Consider the following 18,148-nt stretch of genomic DNA (forward strand, 5'->3'; position numbering starts at 1 on the left):
AGCACTGACTATTAGACGTCTCACTCGGCTCTTTCTTAGTAGCAAAACCTATTGCATTGTGTTGAGCTTCTCGTTCTTTGGTGGAGGTAAGTCGTTGCTCTTCTCGTACAACCTTTGAATATGCCTCACCGAGATCAATAAGTGTATCACTTGCAATGATACCCTGACAAACACCTCCAAAACGTGACTCGTCTAAACCCATGACAAATTGATGGACTTTCTCATCTTCACGTTCTTTTTCGTACTCTACAGCCGCACTGCAACTGCAAGCTGGAAGCGGCTTATACATATCAAGTTCTTCCCACATCTTAGCTAAACGCCCATAGTAATCCATGACCGACTGACCATCCTGTTTACAAGAAGAAAGCTCTTCTTTGAGATGGTGTATTCTCACTTTGTTTCCTACAGCAAAACGTTTCTTGAGATTTTCCCACAACTTGTGAGAATCAGCTATGAAGGTAACTGTTGAGCGAACTCGAGCCTCAATCGACGTACGGATCCAACCAACAATCATTGAATTGACAGAAGACCATAGCTCAAAGTTAGGATCAGTGATGGACGGTTTTGGTATAGTGCCATCAATAAACCCTATCTTTCGTTTAGCCTTCGACGCATTAATCAATTCTGTTGACCATTCATTATAATTATCGCCTGTGAACGTCACATATGTGATCAAAGCTCCAGGATTATCTGATGCATGCAAGGAGTACGACGTGGTTGTCGACACGCTTGTTTGATCACTTTTACTTGCGGAAGAAACATCCCCGTCAGCCATTGTTGTATCTTCTCAACTCGGAGAATAACAATAACATGATTAGTTTCCGAACTTCGGAAAAAAAACGATTTCTAGGTCTCAGAATTTAGGATGCTCTGATACCATGTTAGATTCGGGTTTATTATGGACTTCCAACTCAAAACCAATTGACAATTAGTGGATTGGTCCTAACCCTTTATATATTACGTAATGTCCCATTGATTTTCCAATGTGGGATACATATCCCTTAATACCCCTCCTCGAGATGATGGCTCTTATCGGCCAGAAATTTTGGAAACTTTTTAAGACAGTTATACTCGGTCGAACGAGTCAATTACGACCTATATACCCGGTCGGGTAGGGTTAATATTAATTAGGGGTTTAACTTATTAGGATCTGGGCTCTGATACCATGTAAACTTGATATAATTGTAAACTCTTTTCTTGTTATTCACAGTAGAACGTACATCCTCTTATATACACAAGTACACGTCCTTATCAATACGGACTTATGATTATCTCTAACAACAATATAACTTAATAGTTAAAGATAAATACTATAGGTAATCCTAATCCTATAAGGGATTGGATTCCCTAATATCTTTTAAACCAAAAGTCAACGTTATGAAAATGGTTCTTGTTTATTCTGTTACACTAAACAAATTTGTGTTAACAAAATAAGTCTCTTCCCTACTAAAAGATGTCGCGGATTAAAAAAAAAAAAGATGTCGCGGATTTAGAATGAGAGAGTCATCAGTTATGACTCATGAGACATATATAGTTTATTCGTATAGAAGAAAAAAAAAATGTAACTTAGAGTACAAGTAAAAGGCCATTTTAGGACTCAGTGTTGTAGATGTGTTAAGAAAATCATATGTAACGGTATATGAGTGCGTAGATACTATCGACTCTCTGTATATTATTCTTGAGTGGTGTAGTTGCTTCACACTGCCTTACGCTACCATTCAACAATCAATCAAGTGTTCATTTGTGATCCCCCCCACAAACTTAGAAGACAAGGAAACCAAATTAAAATACACAGAGTCAGGCGTAAACTTTTAATCATTGAGCAACATGTGTATGTGTGTGTTTTCCCCAGGCTGATGTTCACTAGTTTTTTTACGCAAACCGGTATTGGAGAGAAGAATATGTAATTAGTGTGACATAACCAATGGTGTACTAACGGTGTGGTATGGGGAGTTGAACAATGTGTGATTAATAAAAATTGAGCATTTGGTCTTGTACGGGGCCTCTAACGAAAAGCTAAATGCATGCATTACAGTTTTGCTTTTAAGTAATATAATTACTAAATCAGTCACGTCAAATAAGTAACACGTCTATAATGTGTTTTAACCCTATCTGTAATCTCCTTTATCATTTGCTTATAACTTGTTTGCTAAATAATTACTCTTATGTTATAGAAAGGGACTTTTAGTATATTCCTTACGATCTTATTTATCATCAACGATAGGGAGATAAACATTTGAGAAAATTACTAGAATGTATAAGAAAAGTTGGTTTATTACTACAGTATTAAACATTTTTTAAAAATTACTAGAATGTTTCCCTACCTATAGTAAATGATTGTAAGAGCATTTGGTTAGTTTTTTCAAAAATTGAAATTATTTGTAAACATTAAATCAACATCACTAATTAAATATACACATCATCAGAAGAGAAGCCAAACCGTCTCTTCTCCAACATAACTACATAGAAGTAAAAAAAAAAACTAAGAACATTGTCTTTGTCGTCTCGAAGAAGGAACCGTCGAAGAAGGAACATCGAGGATACTCCCACTCTCCGTCATCGACATTGTCTGTGTTTACTTCCCCTTCCTCAAACTACCTCCCTGTCGTGATACTCTGTTTTCTCTGTTATCGTCGTACCCGAAATCGTCGTCTTCAATCGTTTGTACGAAATCGTCTTCGCCGCATTCTTATCTACGAGTTTGTCTTTTCCGGTAGGATATCGCGACGGTATATATTATATTTTGTTGCGACTGAGATAGAGTTATGTTGCGGCTGTGATATGGTTTTGTTGAGGGTTTTGTTGTGTCTGAGTTAGGGTTTTGTTGCGACTGAGTTAGGGTTATGTTATGGCTGAGTTATCGCTGTGTCGTGACTAAGTTAATGTTATGTTGTGGCTGGGTTACTTTTATGTTGTGGCTGAGTTACATTTATGTTGTGACTGAGTTATTCAAACATTTTGTGGCTGAGTTATTGTTATAGTACAGATGTGTTATTGTTATCTTGTGGCTGATTTATTGTTGGGTTATATGATCAGATGGATGTTGCTGAAGTTAAATCACGGGATTGCCCTCCAAGACTTTACCCTGAAGGGTCTTCTAACCTGAAAAAAAAAAAGAAATTAATCACAATTTCCGTCCAGAAAATTTCCCCCACATTAGAGAAACAATTGGAATTGATGTATGGGAAGAACTGGTGAACTCTCCCATTGGAGTAGTTGCTAGGCTAGCTGGACGCGAAAGCATATGGTCTGGTAGGACCGTACACTATCTACTATATAGACAGCTGCGAGTACATAAGAATGAGATATGGTGTCTCGTGGTTGATGAGGCTATCAGGTTTAGCTTTCTCGAGTTTGGTGAGATCACTGGGTTAAACACAGGTCTATTGCCAACAGAAAGGTTTGAAGCTGATCAATACAAAGAGTTTTGGGAGGAGTTGAAGGTGCCGCTTTAGATGGGACCCAAGTTAGATGAACTGAAGGAAGCATTAGCGTTCTGTCCGCTTTGGAGTTTTGAAAAGCGTAAGTGGTTGGGGCTGGTATTTCTTCAAGCCATGGGAGTCTATTATTTGCATCACAATTCAAGGATACCTTTTGAAAGTGCAATAAGGGTATTCGACGATGAAGACATGGGGTCGTATCCATGGGGTCGTATCCATGGGGTCGGACTGCATACGAAGTTCTCATTGATTCTATTAAAACGTTGGCTCCAGAAGGAGGGTCATACACAATAAGCGGCATGACCGTCGCGTTATTGATTTGGGCATATGAATCCTTCGCCTGCTTCGGTGAGAATTTTGGGAGGGTGGTGAATAATGAAGACGTTCCGCTTTTTTGATGGGGTGGAAAGCATGCACGTGCAAGTTTTGATAACTTGTTGGCTACAGAAATCAAAGAGCATGGCGAGGTAAGGTTTAACGCTGAGTTTTTAGTTTTTTGATGGCTGATTTATTATATTTGATGGCTGAGTTATGTGTTATTTTGGTGGCTGAGTTTAATTATAACCTGGTGTTGGAGGTGCGTGTGAGGAGAATGGTGTTGAAGGACTCAATTGAAGAGATGTTTCCTAAATGGTCGGGTGAACCTGACGACCCACAACTCGTTAGCTTGATAACAGACATACATGCAGGTAGATTTGTGAAAGATTTTTGGGAAGTTTATGGGAATACGCAGGGTAATGCGCAGGGGAAGAGGAATGAGAAGAAGAAGAAAATGAAGGGTGGAGTTTCGTCAGAAGCTGAGCCACCCACTAAGAAGCAGAAGAAAGTTAAGACACAGAATGAGTCTGAAGCTACTGCAGCGGGAAAGGGTTCTAGCGAGAAGGAAGGTAGCAAAGATTTGGAGTTGGAGAACAAAGTGACTCTAACGACCATTGTGAGTACTTTGGATAATATTTCCAAGAAATTTGAGCAGTTTGACTCACGGTTGGAAGCTTACGAGTTAGACCGGAACAAACCATTGATGGACCAAAAGACCATTGATGACAGGGTGAAAGCTTTACTGGAGGAGCATCTGAAAGTTCTGGGAGTTGGGAAAATTCCCGAAAACAATGATAACCCCTCTCCACCATCAGCAGATAAAGCTTTATCGTTCGCATCACCACGGGTTACAACGCAGCAGAACTCTGTCAATAGTCCAGCGTTAGCTGCGACTCCTGGTAAGGTTTTTGGACCGAAAAAGAATTTGGCGAAGGAGCTTGATAAGGAATCAGGGGTGAAATGGACTTTGGCTGAGGAGTTTGGTAGTGTCGCTAAAGCTACTGATCTTGATAGTCAACATATTGATTTCGTATTAGTTTCTCCTTCAAAGGCTACTAAGGATGATAAGGATGCTAAGGTTCCAGACTATGGACGCGGCTGCAGGGGAAAGCGTACTGTTAAGGGTGAGGAAGCCGATGAGAAGAAAAAAGCAGCACAGGCAGATGCTGCGTTTAAGAGGAAGGAGAAGGCTGAGGCTAAGAAAAAAGCGGCTGAGGTTAAGAAAAAAGATGCTGAGGCTAAGAAAAAAGAGGCTGAAGCTAAGAAAAAAGAGGCTGAGGGTAAGAAAAAAGAGAGTTAAAGAAGAAACAAGAGGCTGAGCTAACGAAGCGAAAACAGGCTGAGTCAAAGAACAAAGAGGTGACTCCATATGGAGAGGACAGTGTATTTGCTTATGTGACTGACGCAGTTGTTCGGGAAGAGAACGAATTTGCGCCGGAGTCTGATGTCGAGAATCAGGAAGTGATTAGATCTGCCGTAGTAAGGGAATATCGGGAGAAACGTGTTCAATTATCTCCAAAAGGGTTTGCATTGACGGCAGTTTCTTCACACTAGTTTTTCCGTACGTTGGATAGGATGGAACGACGTGCATGAGGAAGAATGTTACTCCTTCATCAGTAATATATGACCCTCTAGCACCTGTTGATCTGGTGCTATTGGAAAAACTGATGCAACACATTAAGGGAATTCCACCCAAACCACCAGCACCAGCAGATAAACCAGCAGTCCTCTCCGCTGTTCATGAGGGTGACTTCTACAGCATACTCATCCATGAAAGACCGTGGCCGGAAAAGGAATATGGATGGGTGTTTGATAATGTAAGTCTTTAGTGCGGCTGAGTTATATATTAATTTTATTATATTGCGGCTGAGTTATATATTTGATTACGGCTGACTTACATATTTTTTTAGTACGGCTGAGTTATATATTATATTACGGTTGACTTACATATTCTTTTATTATATCACGGCTGACTTGTTAATATTATTTGTGTAGCATGTCGTTGCGTATTTGAACGTCCTCATTAAAAAGAACATGTGAAATTCCACTCCATTCTGGTCCAAGCGGATTGCCTTCGTTGACGTTTGGTGGCAAAGTTTTTTTATTCACGATTTCACTCAGTTCAAGATAAAACCTAGTATGTTCAATATCAAAGGCAATGGTTATAAAGATATGTTAAAGGGTAAGCTTCCCGATCACTATCCAACAAACTTGAAGTGGTATGAAGATGTGGATCACTTGTACGGATGTCTTCAAACCGGCGGAAATCACTGGGTTGCGTATCATGTGGATCTGAAGAAGGAGAAGATTGATTGCTACGATCCAATCTTTGGAGAGGCAACACCCAAAAGTGAGCGGAGAATTCTAAATTCATTTAAACCGCTGACGCACATGATTCTGTATATGTTGAGTGATCATATTCCTGCCAATATCCGAGCCCCTGTTAAGAAGAAGTTCTCATTCAGAAGAAGGAGCAAAAGATACACTCCACAAAACACCCAGATTGGCGACTGTGGGGTGTATTTGTTGAAGTTTGTGGAGTGTCTAGCGCTTGGTGTAACGTTTGATGGGATAAACGATAAAAATATTCAAGGCTTACGGATGAAGATGGCAGCAGAGATCCTAGATGAAGGAGTAAATTTTGTGATGAGCAATTTGCTGGCTAATTGAACCTGTGTTTGTTATTTTGCACTTGACTTATGTTGTTGTTTTGTACTCGACTTATGTTATTTTGTACTTTATTAAGTATTTGACTCAGTCTTATCGTTTTTATAACCCAACCGTGTCGTATATGTGTAACTCAGCCTTACCCCAAACATACCCAAGAATCGTAAAATGTATATATAACTCAGTCGTATCGATTAGTATAAGCCAGCCGTTACGATATTATAACTCAGTCATACCTCAAACATACCCTAGAATCAAAAAAATTAAATGTTTATACATTAAAATGTTAAATTGAAACTACAATTATAAATTTGAAGTGAATATATAATCAACTGAATGTGTCTTCTTTATTGAATTTACGAGTTTAGAATCAATCATGATCTTGAGGTATATGTTGTCTTACAATTACTCATAAACTTAACTGATAATAAGGTGTGAGCATAATTCAAAACTCATAAACTATTATTGTGTTATTTATTATGAATTTTTGTTTTTATAATATTTCTTGCAACATAAATCCAAATTCCAAACCTAAAAACCAATGTTCTTAAACCCGACCCGGACACTAAACCGGACGACTTACTGGGTTGCTGGGTTACTGGGTCGACCGCGGGTGAACTGCGGGTTAATAAATTAATTAATTTTATTATATAATAATATATCACCTATGTAAATAAAAATATAGAGACTAAAGTTTAATATTTTCTAAATGGTTTTTAAAACATAAAATAATAGTTTGGATATGTATATATTTTATGTTTAAAAACATTTAGAAAATACTTAACTTTAGTTTTTATATTTTTATTTTCATTTGACATACAAATTATCAAAAAATAGTTTAGACTATTTAAAATTTTCTCTAACAAGGTAAGATCAAGACATAAATTTATAAATATTTAAATGTCTAATTCGAATAATAAATTAAACTTCAAATACAATATAAACCAAAAGTAAAAGATCATTGTAATAAATTGTCAATAACGAAAATAAACTAACACCAAATCACATCAACTAATTTTGGTTCTCTCTACCATTGTTCACTTCATTTTCTTCAAATAGTATCATAAAATCTTCACCAAAATCTAAAAATCACAATTATAAAATTGAAAAGGGAAAACCTAACTTTTTTGTAATCATCACCTAATTTCTTAATTGGAAATTTAGAATATAAAATATAATCTAAAAATATAATTAAAAAAAATAAAAAATAATAATAGTTATTTTTTGGTTCAACCGGTGGTTCAACCTGTATTGGGTTCCGGGTTTTACTGGGTTTTTGGGGGTTTCTAAATATTGGGTTTTTCACAAAATCTAAACCGGATTTTTTCTGGGTCACCGGGTTTACCGGTTCAACCGCGGGTCCGGGTCGGGTTTCAAAACACTGCTAAAAACCCAAAAAAGCAAACCTAAACCCTAAATAAGCAACCCTAAACCCTAAACCCCATTTACTAAGTCAGCCGTAAATGTTAAAGTAACTCAGCTATAAAGTGTAACTTAATCTTGATGTTTGGCGGGAAAAAGATAACTGATTTTTGGGAAATTTTAACTCGAGACGTTTGACGTTCTGTACCTCTATATATATTGTCTCCTCTCTTACACCTTTCGCTCTCTAGAAAAAAACCTAAACAATATCTCTCTATCCCCATCAAAAGTTATGCCGATTGTTCCTGGTTATTCAACGATGTTAGAGAACAGTGTCAATGCGATACTAAGCTCTGCAAATCGTGAAAACCTCCCTCTTCTATACCCTGATCCGGGAGAATTGCTTGACACAACCAGTACTATCTGGTTCAAATTTTTAAGTGATCTCTCCCTCGTCATCCCGTCGATTCTTGCAGAAGGATGGGTTCATGATTGGCCGACATACCGCCCCATTCCCGATCATTTTAAGGAACGCTGGTTTCTTCAACTCGCTGTAAGAACAGTTTGTCCACTTAAAATGGCAGAATAGCGTCGCTGAGTTATTTTTATTTTGTGTTATCAACAGTTTTGTAATCTTTTTTGTTGTAGCGCAAAAACACGTGGGAGCGAAGGCATAATTCGACACTTTGGACACATTTTAATCTTGTGGCCAGAACGCTATTTCGTTGCCAGATGTGCCATTTGAAGAGAACTTGGGCACACGGAGGCGACAAGCCTCCGTGGATGTTAACAAGAGTTTGGCGTGATCTCGTCTACATGTTTAAAGAGTTTGGTCCTGACAATTTTGGTTTCTGAAAGTGATGCCTTGTCTATATTTTGAATCTGATAATTTCGGTTCCTGGATGTAAACATGTCGAATTCAAATTTCTTTTATATTAAGTACTATAACTCAGCCATAATGTGAATATAATCCAGCCGTATCTGTTAAATAACTCAGCACGAACGTATAAAGTAACTCAGCTGTGGATGTTACCTCAGTGACAACTTTAAGTTAACTCAGCCAAAATGTATAAGGTAACTCAGTTGTGAATGTTAATTAAACATAAACCCAGCCATAAGTGACCGAAACTCAGCCGTTATTGAACTAATGATAATTCAGCCATAGTAAAACATAGCCAAAACCCAGCTGTGAATGTTAATATAATACATTTCTAATGAGACGTTTTCGCTTGCTTGATTGGACTGAGTTGTTGATTAATTATGGCGCGTGTCGAAAATTCGGCTCAAACCTAATATCGATGCTAATTATTAAGAGTTTGAAATACATGGCTGCCAAGCATGTGTCATTTAAATATTATTATATTTACTAAAAAGGAAATAAGTAAACGACGCCGTTCCATCCTGCGTTTCAGGAAATTCTTACAGACGACGTTTGAACGCGGAAAGAGGAACGCCGAAACAATGTTGGTGTGGTGAACCCTGTTACATTTCTACATCCGGAACCGCTACAAATCCAGGAAGATTGTACTATTGCTGCGGAAAAGGATATAACAAGGTTCGTTTTGGTTTTTATTTCGCATGTTCTGTAACGTAATACTTAGATCTGGTTATATTGTGAAAACAGAGACATTTATTCAAATGGGCGGATGAGTGTTTGGTTGAAGAGGTTGAGGATATAAAGTCACTGATAAGTGGCATGAACAAAGACATCTCGGAATTCAGACTTAACGTTGATCGGTTGGAGAAAGAGATTGAAGTAATGAAGACGGCGTCTGAGGGAAAAGGAGAAGAATGTATGAGTCAGGGTCGGTGTTTAAGGAATGTGGTTGTTTGTGGGGTTGGAATGTCGTTACTTTTCTACTACTACTTCTTTGTTTAGTAATGTTTTGTACATATAAGTCAGCTTATGTTTTATGTAACTCAGACTTAACGTATTACAGTAACTCAGCCGTCAAGTAATCTGAACGTTTCTGAAATGCAGCCATAATAAAACATAGCCAAAACTCAGCCAAAACGTATAAGGTAACTCAGTCACAACTTTAAGATAACTCAGCCAAAACGTATAAGGTAACTCAGTCATAACTTTAAGCTACCTCAGCCAAAACATATAAGGTAACTCAGTCACAACTTTAAGCTAACTCAGCCAAAACGTATAAGGTAACTCAGTCACAACTTTAAGCTAACTCAGCCAAAACGTATAAGGTAACTCACTCACAACTTTAAGCTAACTCAGCCAAAACGTATAAGGTAACTCACTCACAACTTTAAGCTAACTCAGCCAAAACGTATAAAGTAACTCACCCACAACTTTAAGCTAACTCAGCCAAAACGTAAAAAGTAACTCACTCACCCACTTTCATTATTAATGGGACGTTTCCACTTGCTTGATTTGAACTGAGTTGTCGATTAATGGTGGCGCAAGTGGAAAATATTGATGTCTTTATAATATCAAGACAATTTATACTTTAACTCCGCCAACAATATGAGAATATCGAGGCTAATTATTACTCCCTCCGCTTGCTTGATTGGACTAAGTATTTAATTGACGTTTTACATGTCTGCACGTAAATTAAGAAATCTGAACGTTTTGCAATGCACGTAAATTAACCTTTTTTCATTGATGTTTAATGCTAATATGACTTCATATTATGTGACTAAAACTCAGCCTAATTAAACTAATGATAATTTAGCCATAATTAAACATAAACCGAGCCATAATTCAACTATAAATCATCCAAAAGAAACAATAAATAAGCCGTCATAAAACAATAACTCAGCCATAATTAATAACGCTGTTAATAACTCTGCATGATGTTTGTTGATGTTTGTATGATGTGTGTGCTTGAAAACAATAAATCAGCCGTGATAAAGCTGTAACTCAGCCGTAATTAAACTATAAATCAGCCAAAAGAAACAATAACTAAGCCTTTATTACATTAATTTGTAGTCAGACATACATAATGACATAGCAAAAAATTTAAAATTATAAGAGTCCGATAGATTACGTTTTCACCACTTCCTTGTGTCCCTAATAACGCTTATCGGTTCAAAATCACGTAAGAACATGCCAATTTCTTTGATCCAGAAACAGCGCTCACACATGTTGTCATCCTTAGTCATATCAATGTGCCACAAGCAGAGACATTGTCGCTCCACATGTATTGCACATTGGCATCTGTAGAATGACGGAACATAAGCTGAAACAAACACGGCCCTATTTTGGCGGAACTCGTCAGAATGCCACAAACCTCATCCCCATTTCACAGATCGCACTAGTTTCCCTATCCTCTGAACCGATTCTCTTGAATACCAGCAAAATACTGCCCATCACAACAAAAGATTGCTCGAGTCATTGCGCGTGTATACACAGCATGCTCATATCCTGCATCTGCTGCACGCTTCATGAGAGAAATCCCTTCTTCTCTAAGGCCGAATGAGAAGAAGAACTGTACACCCTTTATATAAAGTGTGCTTGGATTTCCCTCAGCGTAGCAAGATTTCAACAACGAAGAAGGCATATTGAGTCCCCAGGAAACGGATAACACATCGTAAAAATGGTATACACCACGCCGCTCTGCAAACGCCTTCATCGATTTGGACGATGCTTTGAGGCCATATAGATCTTGGAAGGAGTTACGGGCCACACGTTCAACCACCAACGCATTAATTTCTTCAGGCAATTCAAGAAGAAGGAAATATTCCATTTACTGTGAAATTGATTTAGAGAGAGAGATCAATTGTGTAAAAAACAGAGAGTTGAACATATAATTGTTCGAGAAGAGCCTTATTTATTGACAATAAAACAGTTTTCATATCGTGACTTTTCTTATTTTGGGCGGGAAGTTATTCCATAACCCAGCCGTAATACAAATTCATTCAACAAATCAGCCGTTTGAAAACAAAAACCCAGCCGTAATACAAAAACATGAAAATTCCTAATCCAGCCGTAATACATTGACATGAAAACAAAAACACAGTCGTAATACAAAAACATGAAAATCTCTAATCCAGCCGTAATACATTTACATATAAACAAAAACACAGCCGTAATACAAAACATGAAAATCCCTAATCCAGCCGTAATACCAAAAACATTAAAACAAAAACCCAATCGTAATACAAAAGCATGAAAATTCCTACAACACTTGCTTACAACGGACAAGTTTTCGCATTATGTCCACTCTGTCTACATCGAGAACATGTGTGTTCTTTCCTAGGACGTTTGTTTTGAAGTGCAACTTCTAAAGCAGATTTCATCCTATTTTTCTTAGGTCTTCCTGGCTGTTGACGAATAGACGGGGGCAAGCACGGTTGGTTAGCCACGATTTCTGGAACAGGTTGCGCTGAGTCAGCCGACATGAACGATTCAGCGTATGCGCTCACCAAATATGCACTGTTATAGTAAGGACTGCACAAGGATATACGACAAACATTGTTGTACTCCACAGCTGCGATTGCGTGTACACATGGTAATTTATCTCGTTCGAAACGCCAACATGTGCACTTTCGCTCTACCAAATTAACAACATTCAAAGACTCGCTAGAAAATCCATATTTAACTTCAGTGTGATGATCATCAATCCTTTGGACCGTCAAATCTCTGGCGGCAGTTACACGGCCCTATTAACAAAAAAATAATAAATATGAAACGACTGACTTATTACATATTACGGCTGATTTAAGAACAACAAAGGCTGACTTAAGAATTTATGAAACGACTGACTTATTATATATTACGGCTGATTTAAGAACTACAAAGGCTGACTTAAGAATTTTATGAATTTTTAATGACAGACTTATTTTTACTGTTACGACTGACTTACATGTAGTAGTTTCTCGACACCACGCGTAAGCGTCGTTGGCTGCGATCTGGCATCCTCTCTCCGTTCAGCAAACCATCTGGTCATCATAGCCCGTATCGATTCTAATATTCGAACAATGTTTAGACCTCTAGCATTCGACAATGCGTAAAAAACCAATGCCACGAATCATCATTTTCTGTGTCAACCACTGCGAAGGCTATTGGAAAAATCTGAAAGTTACCATCCTGAGCTAGTGTTGTGACTAGCGTCCCTTTGTATTTACCATTGAGAAACGTACCGTCGACTACAACAACTTTGCGCATGAAAGGAAACCCATTTACGCTCGCACCAAAGCCAAGAAACACATACATGAATCTTCCAAGTTCATCGATTTGAAGACGCGTAACTGTACTCGGATTTGCCCTTCTTATCATGTATAAGTAAGAAGGCAAGCTTTCAAACCCACACTCTGGTGTTCCCTCATCGATTTTCCTTGCAAATTTCAGCGTTCGGTGTGATTTCCAATAATCCATCTGTTCACATGAAAAAACGATCCTCATAACTCAGCCGCATCAAATAATTAAGACAGCCACAACGTAAAAATAACCCTACCCTATTTTTACTATAACTCAGCCGCATCTAACATTATAGTAACCCAGCCGCATTGTATGAATATGTCAGCCGCTACATTTGATATTACTCAGCTGTATCGTAAAATAACTTAGCCACAACAAAGTAATTACCTTTATATCAAACTGCTTAGTGATAGCTATTCCAACGCTCGTAGGGCGAACGGCCGGACCAACGTTGCCGAGAAAATTCTTGTACAACTCTCCTAAAATATCTGGTGTTGCTTGTCGAGATCGATTAGAACGCTCTGTGCAGGAACATGTATGCTTCGAATCGTGAATACGAACATAAAACGCCGGGGATTCTCCTTGGGTAGAAGCACGAACTCTCCAGAGACATCCATCAACCCAACACTTAACAACGTATGATGTCAGGGTTGATGTTTCTACATCAAAATCAAATTGATGCCTCACTGTAAGAAGTTTCAGTCGTCTCTCCAAATCGTCTTTACTCTCATATCGTTGACCTACCGCAATGTCTATCGACGATATCTCCAACCTTAGAACCTTAAGATTCCCTTTAGATCTGGTCATCGAGAAGTTCTGATATCTCTTCTTGGGAGGTAGCGTTGGTGAATCTTCGTCTTCTGTAGGAGACTCACCGTATGAGCTGAAGTTATCATCTTCAGATGACGCACCGTCCGAATCGTCGAACATATCAAATCGGCTTTCAAATTCATCATCTTCGTCGTTTTCTTTGCCTATTTCATCGTCTCCAACTACGTCGTGCTTTTCTTCTTCCACATTACTAGAGCAGTCATTCTCATTGTCCTCTTAGTTCCTTCTCCAAACTGCAACCATCGTAACTCCCACTGTAATTTTCATCTCTGGACTCAACTACTGAAGCTTCTACTTCTGAGCTAAAGCTGAAAAATGTTTTACTCTTCTCTCTTGCTCTGTTCTCCGTAATCTCCACACAGAGACGTAGTTGTTCGATTTTCTTTAGGCTTAGAAAACCTTGCAATTGTCAGGTATTGGACACGTAAACTGGTGAAGTGTCGTGCGCCATTGTTTTCAATGCTTTATTAGATAACATGTAGCTAAGCTGAATATGATCCCTCAAATCATTCAATCCGTAATCATCGAGAACAGTCTTTGCGGAATCTTAATGTGTTGTTTTCTCATCTAAATGAAGAACTCTACACCCTCTTCTGTCGACGTTGAATACATATCTGTTTTTCTTAATCCAGTTACCGGAAACAATAACTACCGGATCCATAACCAACAGAGAAAGATGAAAACGATAGATAAATAATATGCAGAAGAACATGAACAGTCTCATAAACCAAATTGTAAATTTCGTTCGTTAGTGATGACATGGCAAATCCGAGTTGATGACATGGCGGATTCCTTGCTCGTATCTTGGATTTTTTTACAAAACTCAGCCAACAAGTTAGCATTATCTCAGCCTTAAAGCAACAATAACTCAGCTATCTCGCATTTAAATAATTCAGTCATGTCGTATTTAAATAACATTGCCAATTAACGATAACTCAGTCATTATGAAATAAAAACTCAGCTGTAATTGTAGAGAACCCAGCCATAAACAAAAATCAGCCATAATTAAAAGACAACTCAGCCATAAAGTAAAACATAACCCAGCCGTAACAATGTCATAGCAAAGTACATTAAAAAAAGATAAGATTCTATACAATACATCTTCACCACTCCCTTGTATCCCTAATCACGCTCATCGGTTCAAACTCACGGAAGAAGAGCCTCACCTCTTTGACCAAGAAACAGCGGTTACACATTTTGTCACCCTTACTGTTTTCAATGAACCACAAGACCCAATCTCGCTCCAAAACAGGAATACATTGGCAACAATAGAACGAATGAACAATGGTTAAAATGAATTCGTCCCTCTTTGCCCGAAACTCGTCACCGTGAGGAGAACCCCATTCCCATTTTAGAGATCGAACTAGTTTCCCGATCCTATCAACTGATTCCCTTGTAAAACGAGCAAAATACTCCTCATCACCCCAAAAAACATTTTCTAGTCATTGCGTATGTATACACAGCACGCTCATATCCTTCATCCGCTGCAAGCTTCATGGAAGCAAGTCCTTCTTCCTGAAGGTTAAATGTGAAGAAAAACTGTACACCCTTCATATAAAGTGTGCTTGGATTTCTCTCCGCGTAGCAAGTTTTCAACAACTCAGCAGGCATATTGAGTCCACAGGGAACAGATAATACATCGTAAAAATGGCATACACTACGCCGATCTGCAAACGCCTTGATCAACTTGCACGATGCTCTGAGGCCATAGAGATCTTGGAAGGAGTTACCGACAACACGTTCAACCACTAACGCCTGAATCTCTTCAGGCAATTCAAGAATCGAGAAATAATCCATTAATGTAACGTTAATATAACTAAGCAATGATGGTTGATATAACTCAGCCATGTTGGTTAATATAACATCGAGGCCTTCATAGAGATCAAGACGTTAATACTTTATTATTTAACTCAGAATATAACTCAGCCGTTAATATTAATGGGACGGCTGAGTGTGGAAAATACGTCAAAAGTGTGGAAAATACGGCTAAGAACTAATATCGAGGCCTTTTATTACTTTAGTTTTTAAAAACTGATTTAAACGTTTAATGAGACGTTTCGTCTTTCTTGATTTGACAGTGTTGATAATTAATTATGGCGCTTCAGAAGTGTGGAAAATACGGCTCAGAACCAATATCGAGGCCTTTATAACATCGAGACGATAATACTTTATTATTTTCAAAGTTTGATAGGACTTTGCAATAACGATAACTCAGACATAAATTAACGATAACTCAGCCGTAAATTAAATGATAACTCCAACATAATTAAATGATAATTCAGTCGTAAATTAACGATAACTCAGCCGTAAATTAACGATAACTCAGCCGTAAATTAAACGATAACTCCAACATAATTAAATGATAATTAAAAGACTACATTTTTATTTCTCCCAACAACAACTAATACATCTAACACTTCACCCTAAGACACTCGATAAGTGCTACGATCTCACTTATGTCGTTCTTCATATCAGCTAAGTCTGCTTTTATGTCGGCAAAATCTTGCTCCATTGTCACCAGTTTGTTTGCCACAACTACAAACTCTTCATCATGTGCTTCATCAAGCCATTTGAAAACATGGTTTTCACCCGAAATTGCTCCATAACGATAAAACCTTCTTCCCGAATTTCTTGCGGTATTTGACATTAACACAACAGTAGCAGCTCCACAGTCGCTCCTCCTTGGGATTCCACGCCCTAGATCCATCGAATTCTACTTCACAACACACAAAAATGATTGAAACTATACCAAGGCGAAACACACAAAATGCTCAAGTAAAAAAAACAGTATATGATCTCGGATTTGACGAAAGAGACTTACAGTTAATCCTCTCTTCTGAAGAACCCTAATTTTCAAATTTGGGGGTTTTTGGAATGAGCCTCGCGATTTTAACTTCTATGAGCTAACATGTCGACGTTTTCTCTTTAAACGAGACGGAGCGTTTTGATGAAGAAGATAGATAGATAGATAGATAAAGAAGATGAAGAAAAAGATGAACACACACAAACATAGTTGTAAAGTAGTTCGTTAGCAGTGACATGGCAAATCCGAGTTGATGACATGGCGGATGACATGGAAAATCAGTTAATCAGCTGACAAACGAATATATAACTCAGCCTACGTAAATCAGCCCTCGTGTACAATGTAAGTCAGCCGAACCGTGGATACTATTTCAGTAATTAATCTTTTGATCCGAAATGAGCCGTAATTAGGATGAAAAACCATAAATCAGCTATATCGTCACATAAATCAGTCGACAAACAAATGCTATTCTAGTAGTTAATCTTTCGCTAATAAGTTAGCCGTAAACAAGCTTAGTTTAATGTTAATACATCATATTACGGCTGATTAAATATAAACTCAGCCGTAACAACATCCAATTAGTCAGCCGTAAATTAAATAACTCAGCCAGTAGATATTCATTAACTCAGCCGTGGAAACATAACTCAGTCGTGTCTTAACTACAACTCAGCCGAATATTCCAGCAATCAAACCGCTGATGTATAAGTTAGCCGTAACTTGTGTATGTAAGTCAGCCGTTATCCCATAAATCAGACACATTTCTGTAAATCAGCCGTACCGGGCGGCTGACTTATGTTCTTAAATCAACTTTTTAATCTTAAGTCAGCCGTGTTTATTAATTCAGCCGACACGTAGAAAGAAATCAGTTGTAATGACGTATGAAGTGATTTACAGCTGACTTAATGAAAAAACGGAACCGAATTCCTACGTGGCGCCGGGTTTTTGCTTACGTGGCAGCGAAAAGTAATGACATTCTTGTAAATACGATTTTTCTGATAACGTAAAAAAAAAAGCACGCTTGGTATTTAAAAAATGCCTGTAATAAAAAAAGATATGTATGGTTCTAGTCAATTGTCCTAAAATATTGTATATTTGAGTAAATTTCCCTGAACATTTATATCCATTGTTGTAGGGATCAGTAGTGACTTTCTTTATATATATATATTTCTTGGTACGAATAGTGATAAGGATGTCATTTCAAACTTTTATAACAAGGATTTGAGAGTTAAATTTGTTACATTTACTACTATTTCAGTTAAGTTTCTTAAATTTTTGACTCGCATGTTTTTGTTTGGTTGTACCATGGTTTATTTGAACATTTACTTAGTGGGTATCGTCAGTAGTATTCTCTCAAATGTAGGTAAAGATCAATAAAAACAAAAGAGTAAGAAATGTTTAAAAACAAAACAAACAAAACAATCTTTTTTTAACGTAGATTAATTATGCTATATCACTCCGAGGCATGAGATCCATGTTCGATGATATGCTCTGCACTATGCTGAAGACTTTTTGTAACATTTTTTTTTCTATAATCTACATAATTTACGTTTTCTAGGCTTTGAACCCCAA

The 18,148-nt window shown here is 37.7% G+C and overlaps 3 protein-coding genes across 3 annotated transcripts; 1 reads left to right on the plus strand and 2 right to left on the minus strand.

The window, feature by feature from the left end:
• The first annotated feature begins 3,643 nt into the window (after positions 1-3,643).
• LOC106398853 lies at positions 3,644-6,428 on the plus strand. Its single transcript, XM_048757484.1, has 7 exons — positions 3,644-3,788; positions 3,888-3,907; positions 4,018-4,101; positions 4,174-5,038; positions 5,167-5,237; positions 5,333-5,575; positions 5,880-6,428. Exons 1-7 carry the CDS (start codon positions 3,644-3,646, stop codon positions 6,426-6,428), a joined length of 1,977 nt encoding a protein of 658 aa, XP_048613441.1.
• Positions 6,429-11,936: 5,508 nt separating this feature from the next.
• Positions 11,937-13,875, minus strand: LOC125587257. The gene is made up of 4 exons (XM_048757485.1): positions 13,333-13,875; positions 12,831-13,122; positions 12,611-12,711; positions 11,937-12,407 (listed from the first exon to the last, which is right to left on the minus strand). Exons 1-4 carry the CDS (start codon positions 13,873-13,875, stop codon positions 11,937-11,939), a joined length of 1,407 nt encoding a protein of 468 aa, XP_048613442.1.
• Positions 13,876-16,186: 2,311 nt separating this feature from the next.
• Positions 16,187-16,483, minus strand: LOC106398851 (uncharacterized protein At4g04775-like). Its single transcript, XM_013839351.2, has one exon. The coding sequence runs from the start codon at positions 16,481-16,483 to the stop codon at positions 16,187-16,189; it is 297 nt and encodes a 98-aa protein (XP_013694805.2).
• Positions 16,484-18,148: the final 1,665 nt, after the last annotated feature.

This window comes from Brassica napus, chromosome C5, assembly GCF_020379485.1.
Source record: "Brassica napus cultivar Da-Ae chromosome C5, Da-Ae, whole genome shotgun sequence".
NCBI classification, from domain to species: domain Eukaryota; kingdom Viridiplantae; phylum Streptophyta; class Magnoliopsida; order Brassicales; family Brassicaceae; genus Brassica; species Brassica napus.